This window comes from Schistocerca piceifrons, chromosome 2, assembly GCF_021461385.2.
Source record: "Schistocerca piceifrons isolate TAMUIC-IGC-003096 chromosome 2, iqSchPice1.1, whole genome shotgun sequence".
In the NCBI taxonomy this organism is placed as follows: Eukaryota; Metazoa; Arthropoda; class Insecta; order Orthoptera; family Acrididae; genus Schistocerca; species Schistocerca piceifrons.
Window position 1 is genome coordinate 401,446,272 of NC_060139.1, and position 16,038 is coordinate 401,462,309.

Below are 16,038 nucleotides of genomic sequence, written 5' to 3' on the forward strand. Positions count from 1 at the left end.
GCATTTCAATCTCATTCAGATGATGGTCAGCTTGTGCATTTACATTCAAGTTGGAGAAAATATAATCTTACAAAACAAACCTACAGGGTGATTCAAAAAGAATACCACAACTTTAGGAATTTAAAACTCTGCAACGACAAAAGGCAGAGCTAAGCACTATCTGTCGGCGAATTAAGGGAGCTATAAAGTTTCATTTAGTTGTAGATCCTCTTATCCCCCCCCCCCTCTTCCTGGCCCCATAGCTTTCTGACTGTGCGCCTTTTGGCAGTCTAGTCATCTCAGGCTCTGTCAGACAGCACTCCCCCCCCCCCCCCTCCCAACCACCACCACACCCGTACACTGTTATCCCTTCCACTTCTCCGCCCACTCCATATTGTTGCTTCCATTCTAGGTGACAACTGCATTCTGGTACAAGCTGCCGGAGATGGCAGTCGTGTGTGTGTGTGTGTGTGTGTGTGTGTGTGTGTGTGTGTGTCCTTTTCTGAAAGGCTTTGGCAGGCAACTTAAGGTTTCATGTTTATGGCACATAGCAATCTATCTTTTCCTTATGTTGTTGATATTTTGACATGGAGTTTCCACTGTTGTATTTTCCATGACTACCATCACCTCATCAAGACCAAACTAAAAATAAAATTATTCCAGTTATATAACTTAACTTTTGATGGAGATTTCAATGTGCTTGTGTTCAATGAACATCTTTGGCCATGCAGTTTCTTTTGTAATTTTTTAACTTCAATAAATATGCAGACAAAAATTTTGTTGGCAGCACCACAACTCTATTTATGTTAATCTCTCTGTGTAAAAACGACATAACAAATTTTAGACACAGTTAACGGACAAGGAGGTGAGTGTCCTCTACTTCAGTGATAAGCTTTCTGCATTTTTTTCCAATTTGTGTAGGAATCTATGATTACTTAACAAATAAACAACTTGCTACTCTTCTGGCAGCAGTTTATCATAGATCACAGAAGCATTCAGCAGTATTTTCATTTTCAAGTAGTCTTCCGACAGGTGCACATAACTTTAAGTCTATATTACTTACTTTAGTCTGTCATGGAATACATTTTATGCCTGCATATTATACCTTTTTGTAAACAGGAAATTTTCCCTTTGGGAAAGAACATGAATTTGACATACAGATATCTTCAGAAATTGAGCTAGCTCTGTTCTGAGAGGTAGCGGACAACGACAGCACCCAGGTTGATCCCATGTCTCTTAGTTACACGTTCCACGGATCATTTTGCACTATAGATTGTAATGATGGAATAAGTCATTTTACAATCACATCGTAAATTAATTTGTACATATGGTTACATTCTGAACATTTCTAAGTTTTTTATTTGTTTTTATTTTTTGTTACAAAAAGAAAAAACACATACAGGTGTGAGTTAGTAATTACTACCCGCCACCTTTTACACATTACAGTAATAAAAATTCTTCTATGGAATAGAAGTAGTTGTCAGGTAGAAACTTTCTAAGTATGTTTTCAAATTCTACTTCGGTGTCTGTCAGACATTTTATGTCACTGTGTACATGATTAAAAATTTTTGTTCGGCATTGTGGACCGCTTTTTCTATTAAGGACAACATTAATGTGGATTTTACGTCTGAAGGTTTTTCATTAGAGTTACACATTGTTGGTTTCTCAATAAAATACAAGTTATGAAATACTCAACCAGCTTTGTGTGTCACCTGAGGGTTCCTATCAGAATTGTATATTGTTCTTAATGAGAAGGAAATGTCTAATGTGAATGTAGCTTTGGGCGTAATCCAAGGGAGTGCTATAGGATCAATACTGTCAGCAATCTAGTGGATAACTATTGAATTTTGATGAGGCTTCTTGCATAGGATATTGTTGTATATAGGGAAGTTAAACATCAAAAAACTGTAGAAAAATGTACAAAGCCTGCAGGGTATCAATGTTTCATTAAAGAATGGCAGCTGAGCCTCAGAAGAAATAAGTGTAACACATTGCAAAGAAAAGAGTGAAAAGGGCCATTATTACTTGAAGAAAAAATTTGGAATTGATACTTGTAAACAATAACATCTGTAAAATATGCAGGACTATGAGTCGAGATCGACATAAAGTGGAAGAACCGCATAAAATTAGTTGTAGGAAGAACAGATGCAAGACAGATCCTTTAGAAAAATCCAAAGGATACATAATTTCCCTATGAAAGAAGCAGCTTACACAATATTAATTCAACCAGTTCTTAAGATATTGCTCATCAATCTGGAATAAATTCACGGTCAGATTAACAGAGAATATAGAAAAGATGGACCTTGCCGTTGGTGGAGAGGCTTCCGTGCCTCAACGATACAGATAGCCGTAGCGTAGGTGCAACCACAACGGAGGGGTATCTGTTGAGAAGCCATACAAATGTGTGGTTCCTGAAGAGGGGCAGCAGCCTTATCAGTAGTTGCAGAGGCAACAGTCTGGATGAATGACTGATTTGGCCTTGTAACACTAATGAAAACGGCCCTGCTGTTGTGGTACTGCGAACGGCTGAAAGCAAGGGAAAACTACAGCCATAATTTTTCCTGAGGGCATGCAGCTTTACTGTATGGTTAAATGATGATGGCGTCCTCTTGGGTAAAATATTCCGGATGTAAAATAGCCCCCCATTTGGATCTCCGGGCGGGGACTACTCAAGAGGACGTCGTTATCAGGAGAAAGAAAACTGGCATTCTATGGATCGGAGCATGGAATGTCAGATCCCTTAATTGGGCAGGTAGGTTAGAAAATTTAAAAAGGGAAATGGATAGGTTAAAGTTAGATATAGTGGGAATTAGTGAAGTTCGGTGGCAGGAGGAACAAGACTTCTGGTCACATGAATACAAGGTTATAAATACAAAATCAAATAGGGGTAATGCAGGAGTAGGTTTAATAATGAATAAAAAAATAGGAGTCAGGTAAGCTACTACAAACAGCATAGTGAACGTATTATAGTGGCCAAGATAGACATGAAGCCCATGCCTATTACAGTAGTACAAGTTTATATGCCAACTAGCTCTGCAGATGACAAAGAAATTGAAGAAATGTATGATGAGATAAAAGAAATTACTCATGTAGTGAAGGGAGACGAAAATTTAATTGTCATGAGTGACTGGAATTCGAGAGTAGGAAAAGGGAGAGAAGGAAACATAGTAGGTGAATATGGATTGGGGGTAAGAAATGAAAGAGGAAGCTGTCTGGTAGAATTTTGCACAGAGCATAACTTAATCATAGCTAACACTTGGTCCAAGAATCATAAAAGAAGGCTGTATACATGGAAGAATCCCGGAGATGCTAAAAGGTATCAGATAGATTATATAATGGTAAGACAGAGATTTAGGTACCAGGTTTTAAATTGTAGGACATTTCCAGGGGCAGATGTGGACTCTGACCACAATCTATTGGTTATGAACTGTAGACTAAAACTGAAGAAATTGCAAAAAGGTGGGAATTTAAGGAGATGGGACCTGGATAAACTGACTAAACCAGAGGTTATACAGAGTTTCAGGGACAGCATAGGGGAACAATTGACAGGAATGGGGGAAAGAAATACAGTAGAAGACGAATGGGTAGCTCTGAGGGATGAAGTAGTGAAGGCAGCAGAGGACCAAGTAGGTAAAAAGACGAGGGCTAGTAGAAATCCTTGGGCAACAGAAGAAATATTGAATTTAATTGATGAAAGGTGAAAATATAAAAATGCAGTAAATGAAGCAGGCAAAAAGGAATACAAACATCTCAAAAATGAGATCGACAGGAAGTGCAAAATGGCTAAGCAGGCATGGCTAGAGGACAAATGTAAGGATGTAGAGGCTTATCTCACTAGGGGTAAGATAGATACAGCCTACAGGAAAATTAAGAGACCTTTGGAGAAATGAGAGCCACTTGTATGAATATCAAGAGCTCAGATGGAAACCCAGTTCTAAGCAAAGAGGGGAAAGCAGAAAGGTGGAGGGAGTATATAGAGGGTCTATACAAGGGCGATGTACTTGAGGACAATATTATGGAAATGGAAGAGGATTAGATGAAGATGACATGGGGGATACGATACTGCGTGAAGAGTTTGACAGAGCACTGAAAGACCTGAGTAGAAACAAGGCCCCCGGAGTAGACAACATTCCATTAGAACTACTGACGGCCTTGGGAGAGCCAGTCCTGACAAAACTCTACCATCTGGTGAGCAAGATGTACGAGACAGGCGAAATACCCTAAGAGCTCAAGAAGAATATAATAATTCCAATCCCAAAGAAAGCAGGTGTTGACAGGTGTGAAAATTACCGAACTATCAGTTTAATAAGTCACAGCTGCAAAATTCTAACGTGAATTATTTACAGACGAAAGGAAAAACTGGTAGAAGCCGACCTCGGGGAAGATCAGTTTGGATTCCGTAGAAATGTTGGAGCACGTGAGGCAATACTGACCTAACGACTTATCTTAGAAGAAAGATTAAGGAAAGGCAAACCTACGTTTCTAGCATTTGTAGACTTAGAGAAAGCTTTTGACAATGTTGACTGGAACACTCTCTTTCAAATTCTAAAGGTGGCAAGGGCAAAATACAGGGAGCGAAAGTCTATTTACAATTTGTACAGAAACCAGATGGCAGTTATAAGAGTCAAGGGGAACGAAAGGGAAGCAGTGGTTGGGAAGGGAGTGAGACAGGGTTGTAGCCTCTCCCCGATGTTATTCTATCTGTGTATTGAGCAAGCAGTAAAAGAAACAAAAGAAAAATTTGGAGGAGGTATTAAAATACAGGGAGAAGAAATAAAAACTTTGAGGTTCACCGATGACATTGTAATTCTGTCAGACACAGCAAAGGAGTTGGAAGAACAGTTGAAGGGAATGGACAGTGTCTTGAAAGGAGGATATAAGATGAACATCAACAAAAGCAAAACGAGGATAATGGAATGTAGTCGAATTAAGTCGGGTGATGCTGAGGGAATTAGATTAGGAAATGAGACGCTTAAAGTAGTAAAGGAGTTTTGCTATTTGGGGAGCAAAATAACTGATGATGGTCGAAGTAGAGAGGATTAAAATGGGGACTGGCAATGGCAAGGAAAACGTTTCTGAAGAAGAGAAATTTGTTAACATCGAGTATAGATTTAAGTGTCAGGAAGTCGTTTTTGAAAGTATATGTATGGAGTGTAGCCATGTATGGAAGTGAAACATGGACAATAACTAGTTTGGACAAGAAGAGAATAGAAGCTTTCGAAATGTGGTGCTACAGAAGAATGTTGAAGATTAGGTGGGTAGATCACGTAACCAATGAGGAGGTATTGAATAGGATTGGGGAGAAGAGAAGTTTGTGGCACAACTTGACTAGAAGAAGGGATCGGTTGGTAGGACATGTCCTGAGGCATCAAGGGATCACAAATTTAGCATTGGAGGGCAGCGTGGAGGGTAAAAAACCGTAGAGGGAGACCAAGAGATGAATACACTAAGCAGATTCAGAAGGGTGTAGGTTGCAGTAGGTACTGGGAGATGAAGGAGCTTGCACAGGATAGATTAGCATGGAGAGCTGCATCAAACCAGTCTCAGGACAGAAGACCACAACAACAACAACATACAAAAGATCCCAGGAAGAGTTCTACATTTCATTATGGGTTTACGTACTTAGTGCAAATGGAACAGGAAAGGAATGGAGGAATGACTGATATACACAGTATACTCTGCTAAGAACTATAAATCGGCTTATGGAGTGTAGTTGTAGTAGTGCTAAAAGAAATAGCTTCTGAAAATCGCACTGTTCTTTGGTGAAAGGTGAACTACAGTGCTGTTAGATGCTTTCTCATTTTATGTCATATTTCAGAAACATTTTTGTGCTATTTCATTTTGTATCTGCCTAATTTTCCCAACTGTGTATGTGAAGGGTATTGCGATGAAATATTTTTATATCCTTTTTCCAAGCTTTTGAAACAGACAAGCTACTTACAGTCTATAGTGAGAGCAAGATGGATAATGCATTTTTCTAGTGCATATCGCTGTGGCAGCCAGGTAGGTGGCGAAGATTTTTTTATCTTAATAATACACATCAAACAAATTAAAACTTATATAAATCATTATTATTATTGTCTTATAAATATTTGTTTGATACAAACAGAGATTAAAATTTTACACCATTCCTCTGAATTAAAGAAGAATATCAGTAACATTGTATAGACATCCTCATGTTACTAAGAACATTCTTTAATTTTTAAAAAGAGGTACAAACGCTTATTTATTTGCTATTTGCTGTCTCACATTTTCTTCTTCTTTACTGTAAACTACTACAGGCCCACTGAGACACTTCAGTTGGTAGGTTAGGGTAAGCCCTGATGGCAGCATCAATTTGATCGTCTGTTATCATTAACCTGTACATTTTAAATTCGTCTTGCTTTTGCCTCCCAATGGAAAGTTCATTGTACTCTTCTTCATCTTCACCTTCCAAAAGCTTGATAAATTCCATGACCTGAAAAAATGGGGGGTAAGATAAACTGTTTTACAATGAACAATAACCATGAAATATATTTTTAATTCCCTTTCATGAGTGTTCTCGCAAACTGCTTCACCAGAGCTGACTATCTTACTGTGTCTAGCCTGTAGTTTATATGTATAAAACAAACAGCCATTGGCATGATCAACATAAGAACACAGACTAGAAATAAGGCTTTGAAATTACTGATTTCATTGCCAGACTAGGACAAAAAATTAGATATGACACGGACAACAGGAAACTACGGCAAATACTGACACTGTGTAAAAAGAGAGATGATAAATAATCAAACAATGACAACACAATAAGAGTTGCATGGCATTACTTGCCAGTATCATACCGAGAAAAGAGAAAATTTTGTCAAATTTTTTAACTTTCAATGCAGGAGATCGATGACGTAGAAATATCTGCACTATTTTCTTCTTTATTAAACAGCCAAGCCTGCTATCACAATAGAACCCTAAAGAGACTAAATTACGGCCAAAATAAAGGAAATCCAAATCTGAATGATCTTGTTTAGCCTAAACCATATATATAAAATTAAATATGGTGAATCTTAATGCTTTGCTCACAGATTACATGTAGAAACATTTCCTGGGTGAAATGCTGGATATTACTGTGAAATACGCATGATATTTCATCAGCACAACTGTTCACTATTTTCAGGTGTAATGAACACAATGCTGAGCTATGACTGGAGCCTCCTATTTGTACCCGTCTAAATGGGAAACATGCAGGCACAAAGGCACCAAATTTGGTGGGCAGTAGCGAAATGTTCCTGATCAACTATGGGGAGGACTGCTATGTCACCTGTCATAACTCCTGCACATTGCTGCCTGGCTACTCCAGCAGACTGTTGGAAGCCATGAACTAGAATACGTGTTCTGCACGTGTGTGGTGGCCACTTCATTCAGTTGTCGTCTGATTACTTAGGTAAGTGAGTGACCAGTAGTCTCTCTTTCGGTGGCTGTGACTTAAATATTACCAGCACTGAAACCCATGCTGTGCTAATTGTGAAACCAGTTAATCTCCGTTCATGAGATTTGTTGAACTGTGAATTGCAACCTTTCTTTTCATTTTATTTTTCTTTTCTTTTAATTACACTGTCTCAGTAAGAATCGTCAATGAGAGAATTTTAGAACCTTTTGTAGACTATGTTGTGCCCCATACTGAGTTAATGGTCAACCATGGCAGACATTCCTAGTTGGTCCAGACAAAATGTCAATGTTTGATGCATTTGTCTTCCACAGTGCAAGTCTGTCCAAAATATGACCACAGTTATAGGGACACTTATAAGTGCCCATCTTTCTCAAATCAAGGTTTTTGTTTAACAGAGCGGTAGAGCACTGAATTTTGTTGCTGGATGGAAGATGCATTTAACTACACATTTTCGTCAGTTATCTTCCCATTTTTGAAGATGCACCAACATATGGGAAGACAGCCATTCTCCAATTTCTCACACTGTCTGAAACATCCATTTTTCAGGCATATGGTATGGTGCAGCTCATCAGAAAAGCTGTCTGAATCCAAAATGACTTGTGCTCTATGGCCCCACGTCCTAAGCATACTACTTTGATGGTGGGCTGCAGGTATAAATCCATGTGTGTTGGTATATGACACACAGCATGACCCAAGGCATCATCATCTTTTCTCCACATCTACACAAGCGGGAAGATTTGTTTGCCTTTTTTCTCCACATCCATTGTAAACATAATGTTAGGATGAAGAGAACTGAGATGATGTAGAAGTACAGCCAGGAATGCAGTGCCACGAAGCAAGATTACAAAGTTGACATCCAGTGTGGTGTCACAAGATTTAGGCCTGTCCCACCCCTCATTAAATCGACCAAAACTTATACGAATAATTGTAAGAACAGTTATTACTATTATGTTCTTTAAGTTTGTTTTTGGGTTTTCAGAAATACTGTGGGAAGAAAGTTTATTTAAGTTGCAGATAACGTGGAAGACGTTGCCCAACAATTACCACAAAAGTTCGATGTAGCGGCAAGTGGGCAAGGAATAAAATGAATGCTGCAAACCGCTGCGAGCCATGAACAAGCCTGGGCTGTGAGGGCGTCGAGCTTCCAAGTCGTTGTTGGGCAACGTCAAACGAAGAGATATTCTGATTTCTCTTTGTAAACAGATCGATCGAGTCTTGAAAGGTTCGTGTAAAACGTATAGGCGGGTGACACATTAGGTGGGACCCGCAGTTATTAAAAAGTTGTTAAACGGCAAAACCAATAGTTCATCATTTATATAGATAAACAGTAATAAAGATATAGGAAAGGAAGAGTTGCGGCGTCAGAACGAAAAGTGATACATTATGTGGTGAAAACAAATCAACTGATAAAATAAAAGCCACATAACACTGCACCAGGTATTGCCAAAAGTATGTAAGTTTGAAATCCACTGAGCGGAGTGCTTTATCCGCAAACTCTCATACAAAAGACAAGCCACAATGGGTGGCAGTATACCGCCCACTGCGATGCTGTCAATTTGTTCAAAGAATTAGTCACAGAATAAAAAAATAGGTTGAAGTGCACATGTCCTTGAACTAATCTACAAGATCCCCTTCCAGCTTCTCATCAATGAGTAACAGCAATTCTGGCAATGGCACTCAAGTGAAAAGTGAGACCACATCAAAACTAACATATATATTAAATGATGTGTATCTTAAGTTCTTGAGCTGATGAACGAAGTCTTGCAAGTTGCATATGTGGTTCTCACATTTTCCCACTAAATGGCTATTCTGGGATGCCAGATATATTGCAAGCACCCCAACATTGTTTACAACAGGGCTCAGCAGCATACAGTCCACGTGAATGTTACGGAATATGTACAGCGTGAGAAGGAAGGGTGCCTGCGCATGTAATCTCTTGGCTACTACATCATCAGAGATCGCGCTGGTCTTAAGGAGCTCTAAAGTTTTTCACTATATGTTGGCTGTAGGATCCTGGTTTAGTATGCAGCCATCCAATAACTGGTTTAACTTGCATAAGTACATCTGTCTGAGAGGATAACAGCTGTGTTTCCTTAATATTAGGATCCTCTCTTGGTGATCAAAATGCTGACACTTCTGTAGATGAAATATTATTCTTGTGTGTTTGCACCTGCGTCAGAGTGTGACAGGTATCCTGCCTGATCTTCTCGGCAGTGACCCTGAGTATTTTTGAGATTCCCCATTCGATTGAGCTAATGATGTCCACAGAATGAAGTTCATACCCTTCTCCAATGCCAATTCACTGTGTTGAGAAGAGGTGTTCCCTTAAGAACGTACATGGTCCATTTATAAAGCTTGTCTTGTAGTTTATCTTCTTGTGATAAGCCACCTCTTAAGTGATGAAACGTTTTAATTTGTCATGCTCTGGCATACTGCCTCCTTCACAACACCCAAGTAGCACTGCCAACCTACATCCAAGAAAATGCTGATAATCCTAAAGAAATCCACAGGTGAAGTGCCAACAGATCTCAGCCTACAAAGTCCAATTCTGTGGTGCATCTCCTCTCTCCCCAGTTTGTAGTTGTCTCTCTGTTTAATTCTGCTAGCAGCTGCAAGTTTATAAACCTATCATTCAAGTGCAGTTTGTAATAATTTGAAGATCTTGGTATCTTTACGAGAATGAAACATACAATGGATCATGCTGTGTCTGTGAGTGGAGTTACTGGTGCGAAGTGTCTGCGAAAAGGTGCCCAAAACAGCTGCAAGAGGAGGAGGAGGAGGAGGAGGAGGACAACAATGACGACGACGACATTAGTGTTTATCTCTTCGACAATGAGGTCATTAGAGATGGAGCACAAGCTCGCAGTAGGGAAGGATGGAGAAGGAAAGCAGCTGTGCCCTTTCAGAGGAGCCATCCTGGCATTTGCCTTACGTATGAATGAGGGAAATCACGGAAAACCTAAATCAGGATGACCACATGCGGGTTTGAACTGTCGTCGCAACAGCTGTGGCCAAGACAGCTGTGCTTGGAAGTGTATCTGCAATCAAGGATTTAACAGGTATATGCTAATGAAGATAATATATGGCTTAATATACACCCAATTGTCGTCTCTGTATCGAACAGGATAGCTCTTAATTTCATCTAGTTGGTTAGCCCTGCCATCACTTGGGTTTACATGTCATGACTGACAGTAATCAAAGATAACTGCAACCAGAGGCAGTCATTGTGCATTAATGCACATACATTTTGCATTCTGTAAAATTAAATATAATTGTGCAAATTTTGTTATTTACAAGAAAATTTGTGTAGTTTATTTGTTACATGAGAGACAGGACTTGATGAATATTTTGTTTTACATAAAAGCATTGGTAAAACACCCAAGGAAAAGTTGGCAATAAATTTTAGCGTAACTGATTACTAAGGACTTTGGAGTAAGAATTACTGCAATGAGGACCCTAACATGGTACAAAATGGTATAATAATAATAATAATAATAATAATAATAATAATAATAATGGTCATGCGCTCATCATCAAGATGTGAGATCTGACATTTAATGTGGTGTGATATAAGTTTCAAGGACATCTGAAATTAAAGTTGACCTCTCATCAAGATTCAATTGAAAAGAGCTCAAGGTGTCAATATTAATGGAAGATGACATAACCGTTCGTATATGTATCTCTTCATAGTCAGTGAAAGATTTGCCTGTTGTGCAACAGTAGAAAAGTGTTAGCTGAATTTAAAGTTTTCAGACTACCTGATCTCTATAGTTCTGTTCCCTCAAAAAGTGCATGGGAACATTTGTAATAATACTGTCTATGTGAACCAGCATTACTATGAGTATTAATGAGTTTTTTATTGCATTTTAAATAGAGGAACAATACATTTTTGTGAAAAAGTAAATTCTGTTCATTTATTGATTTAATATGAATTTTGAAACCTCTGAACCATCATGTTGAAGTTGTTGTAACTATACTTTCTTTAGTTACACTGCTATGAGGTGCTCAGTGTCTATCATTACTAGGCTGAGTACAGAAAATAGCTGCAAGACAAATTCGATGTTTCACCAAAATCCAAGATTGATCAAAAGTAAAGGTGGCACTGCTGAAATCAAATTACATCTTTATCATTTACTATACAACATGTATAAATGCTGCTGGTTTCTAATGGAGTGGATATTATTGACTAAAAAGTGAGTAAGTGGGATAAGTTATTTACTATTTTATTGTGTCTTCAGGTTGTTGTGGGATAATGAATGATCTATTAAATTTTGAATGTGCCACCACTGACACTATTTAATCACATGATATTTTTGTTGTGTAACAATAGGTCATCTTCCAAGTGATCTGACAGACTGCAGTTACAGTGCTCACTTTGGCCTTTTAAACCCATGGAACGTGCCCCTGTGCATGCAGTGCTACAGTTGTTGTTCAATTGCAAAGAGCTAAGCATAAACTGAATCTGTAATTAGCTGGTCAATCACTGCTGAGATATTTATATGCCATTAGTTGCTTGGAAGTTTTGGCTCAGAGCAAAGATGATGGCATCTTTGGACACACGGTTTATCAGAAACAGATTCATATGCATCTATATTTACATGCAAACAGGCGCCACCGCCCTTCCTGAATGATGGGTGTACTTTAATTCACGGAACACACAGCATTGCTGATGAGAGCAGCCTGCAGACGAGCTTCGATACTTTAAAAAATGTTTGAAGCAAATGAGTACCCTCTACAGATAAAACTGAAGGTGGACTCCATGTGTGAGGGAGATGACACCAAGAGATTCAAATCCACAGTTTTTGTGCCATAAGTGGGAAGCCCATCATCAAAAATAGGTGATATCTTCACAAAGCACAAAATGAAAGTGGTTTTCCGCCCTCTACTGAAGACAAGAACTGTTTTTGTTACATCAAAGATGACTTAATACTCCACAAGGCTGAGGTTTACAAGATCCCCAGCAAGTGTGCCCTGTCATACATCAGGGAGACGCACGGAGCACCAGAGGTACACCAGGCCCTTACAGCCCAATAAATCAGCTGTGTCAGGGCACTAAATTGACAATGGTCACTATGCAGTATGACAACGTCGAAATTCTAATGTCAATTTCATCTTTTTGGGAGTCAGCGCTGAAGCAAGCAGAGAATTTAATTAACAGAGATAGTGGTTTCAGCTTGGGAAAAGCATAGAATATGGTGCTCACTTTAGCAAACTCTCAAAGATATTACTACACAGTTAGTCATAAATCAATATTTCAAGATTTGTCAACCAGCTAACCACATATCCAGTTTACGCACAGCTCTTTGCCAGTAACTGCGGTCATTGAAACTTGTGTATCTGTGGCCACATGTGTAACAGCATGTCCTGTGGATTTAAAATGCCTGAGCAAGCACTGTAGCTTCAGTCTGTCAGCTCACCCAGAAGATCACTGAAAGTTAATATCAGGAGATGAAATAGTGTTTTAGCAGCTGTATGCAAGAATTTTCCTGTACGAGGTCTTTCAAAAAATTCCAGAACTTTGTCCACAAATGTTTTCTGCGCATACATGTTACTTATTGTGCATGGTCTCCTTCGAAAGACTCTCCTCCACAATTGATACTCTGCTCCAACACTGTTTTCACTTCCGGAAGCAGTCTTGGTATGTCTCCTGCTGGATCGCATGAAGCACCGTCTGCAAATATTCTCCGCACCGTCTGCAAATTTTCTTTTATCTCATCTATCCTTGCAAATCTTCACCTTTCACTGGGGTTTTGAACTTTGGAAAAAAAAAAAGAAAGTCCGCAGGGGCCATGTCTGGAGAGTATGCAGGATGAGGCAGCACAATGGTTTCATTTTTTGAGCAACAGGCACACACCAATAGGGATGAAAGTGTGGGTGCCCTATCGTGATGCAAGAGACATAAATTGTCTTCACATTTCAGGCCATTTCTTTCTCACGTTTTCTCACAGATGTCCCAACACGTCCCAGTAGTACCATTGATTAACTGTGTGTCCCTATGGCATGAATTTATGATGAACTAATCCTTCAAAATAAAAGAAAACGATCGGCATGGGTTTGACATTTGACTTTGCCTGAGAAGCTTTTTTCTCCAGAACTTTTCCCAATCCATTGCGAAGATTGAACCTAGGTCTCAACATCATTACATCTCCTCATCAGCTATGATTCTCCTAAGGAAAATCTGGTTCTGATTTGGATGATCCAAAAAATCTTCACACATTGCAAGGCAAAGATCTTTCTGGTCTTCACTCATGAACCATGGAATGAACTGGGTGGCAACACGATGCATTCCAAGATGCTGTGTCAGGATTTCATGACACGATCCAATTGAAATGTTACATTTTTCTGCAATCTCTCTGACAATCAGTCTTCAATTGGCACACACAATTTTGTTGTCGTTCCTGATATGAATGTCATTGGTAGACGTCGAAGGGTGTCCTGCATAAGGGTCATCTTTAACTTCCGTCTGGCCATTTTTAAACTGTCAGCCATTCATAACACTGAGTAGGGCTGAAGCCCTCTTCACCATAGCCTTCCTGCATCATTTTCTGAAGTTTCCAGCAAAATTTAATGTAGACGCATTGCTCCTCTAACTCTGCCATCACAAAATTCGCAAACTACACTACAAAATGTTCTACTCAATACAGCACTGAAAAATAACTAACACACAGACAACAATGAAACTTCTAGCAGTTACACATTAAAACGTGTGTGCAGGGATATCAACCACATTTTACTCCAACACACCATTGGCGCAAAACTACAAATGTTCCGGAATTTTTTGAACAGACCTCATATCTCATATATGTCCAGTTGACAAAATACATTATCATCATACAAATATACAGATAAATGAGCTTTGTTTCAACATTTACTTGTGTTACTCACCATCAGTATTAACAGGATCAGTATTTTTGGGAGAAACTTGCAACTGTTCATAGTTATTTGTGACTGCAAGGACTAATGCTGGTAGACAATACATTCTGGACATTGTTTTATGTGACCACAGACAGTGGTCATGTGTGTGTGAGTTGTGCTTGTGTGAATATGTGGGTGTGTTTTCTACATTAGAAGTAGGCCTTTTGGTCGAAAGCTCACATATATAGCAGTATTTTTGTTGTGTCTGTCTGCAACTCAACATTTCTTCTACGTTATGCATAGCAATCTATCCTTTTCATAATACTGTCACTATTCTTTATTAGTTTAAATATGGGTTCCTTTGGTTCATCTGGACACAAATTTCCCATACATGAGGAAGCTAATCTACAATAATTTAGTTTGGAGATAACATAGTTTTTGCACTTTCAGAACTGTTATGTACCAAAAATCATCATTTACATTCACAACTGATTTTACAGATTTAAAAATTCCTTATATGTTCCAAAATAATTTTTCCCCAGGCCTTCATTTAGAATGTACAATTATCTACCATAGACACATATTTCCAATGGATTTTCATCCCAATGAAGGTACTTCCATATTCAGATGAGGGGCTGAACATGAAGACGTGTTCAAAATTAACACTGACTAACAAATTGAGTACATAGATTTGCCACTTAATTTTTCAATAAGTTAAAATAACATTTCCCTTTATTGTCTGCAATGTTTGTGTCAGCTGCAGGAAGGGGACACAACTATCAGTTGTGCATAGGGAATCTGAAGAAAAGAATGTGTAACTCTTTGAAACATCATGCATGCAGCTAGGTGTGTGATGTACTAATAGCAAAGGTAGTAGCTGTGTCACTGTCAGACAGCAAACAGATATGCTACAAAATGTGTTACCAAAATAATACTCTACTTTGTGTAATACTGAAGAATTAAGAAGTCGTCATACTGTCTTCATTATTTTACAGAATTCACTAAACAAAAGTAAATGGATAAAAATTAACCAGTAGCACTGAATACACAAGACGCTGGTCAATAGCTACTCAGACCAAGCACAACAAAGACTACAAAAGTATTTTATTGGTTGCAGTAAACTATCAGAAGATTTTTAATAACGCCCCAAAATTTCAGCATTACTATGGAGAAAAAAAAATTGATCTCTTGAATGGCCTCTGTTAATAGGATTTCGATGACTGTTACTCAAGACACTGGAGAGGCCAAAAGAACAAGAAATAAGAAAAAGTGAGTAACAAGAAGTATGTTGGATAAAACTGATGAAAGCAGAAACGGAAAAAGACAACAATTTAGAAGAAGGCAGAATATAGTCCATAAAATTGAATAATGAACTGAAAGTTAACTGACCAGGCAAGAGAGTATTGTATGAGAACACAATGTGAGGAAACAGAAGAAGGAAAAGAAAGGAAAAGTGGAAGAAATTTACAGAATAGTGAAATCCTTAACAAGAATAGATGCAAGGAAAATAAACAAACAAGGAATGTTAAATAAACATGGAAAAAGTACTGTATGTATACAAGAAGAGAAGAAAGTTTGGATGGATTATGTGTAACGGTTATATGGTGCACAGGTAGATAACACCAGACTGGTTTTGGTAGATGAAGGGCAACAGAATGAAGACGACTGAGGTCTTAAGATACTGAAGTGGGAATTGGAGAAAGCAATTCAAAGCTCCAGAAAAAGAAAGCATTGGGCTGTGATACGTTACATCTGAGGCACTGAAAGCATTAGGTCCAAATTCA

The 16,038-nt window shown here is 38.6% G+C and overlaps 1 protein-coding gene across 2 annotated transcripts in view; it reads right to left on the bottom strand.

The window, feature by feature from the left end:
- Positions 1–6,153: 6,153 nt before the first annotated feature.
- Positions 6,154–16,038, bottom strand: part of LOC124774907 (origin recognition complex subunit 4) — a 98,253-nt gene continuing 88,368 nt past the window's right edge. For both annotated transcript variants that reach the window (XM_047249580.1, XM_047249579.1), the window contains one exon: positions 6,154–6,436. In XM_047249580.1, the coding sequence (XP_047105536.1) occupies positions 6,242–6,436 (195 nt within the window). In that variant the 3' untranslated portion in view covers positions 6,154–6,241. The remainder of the gene's footprint in view (positions 6,437–16,038) is intronic.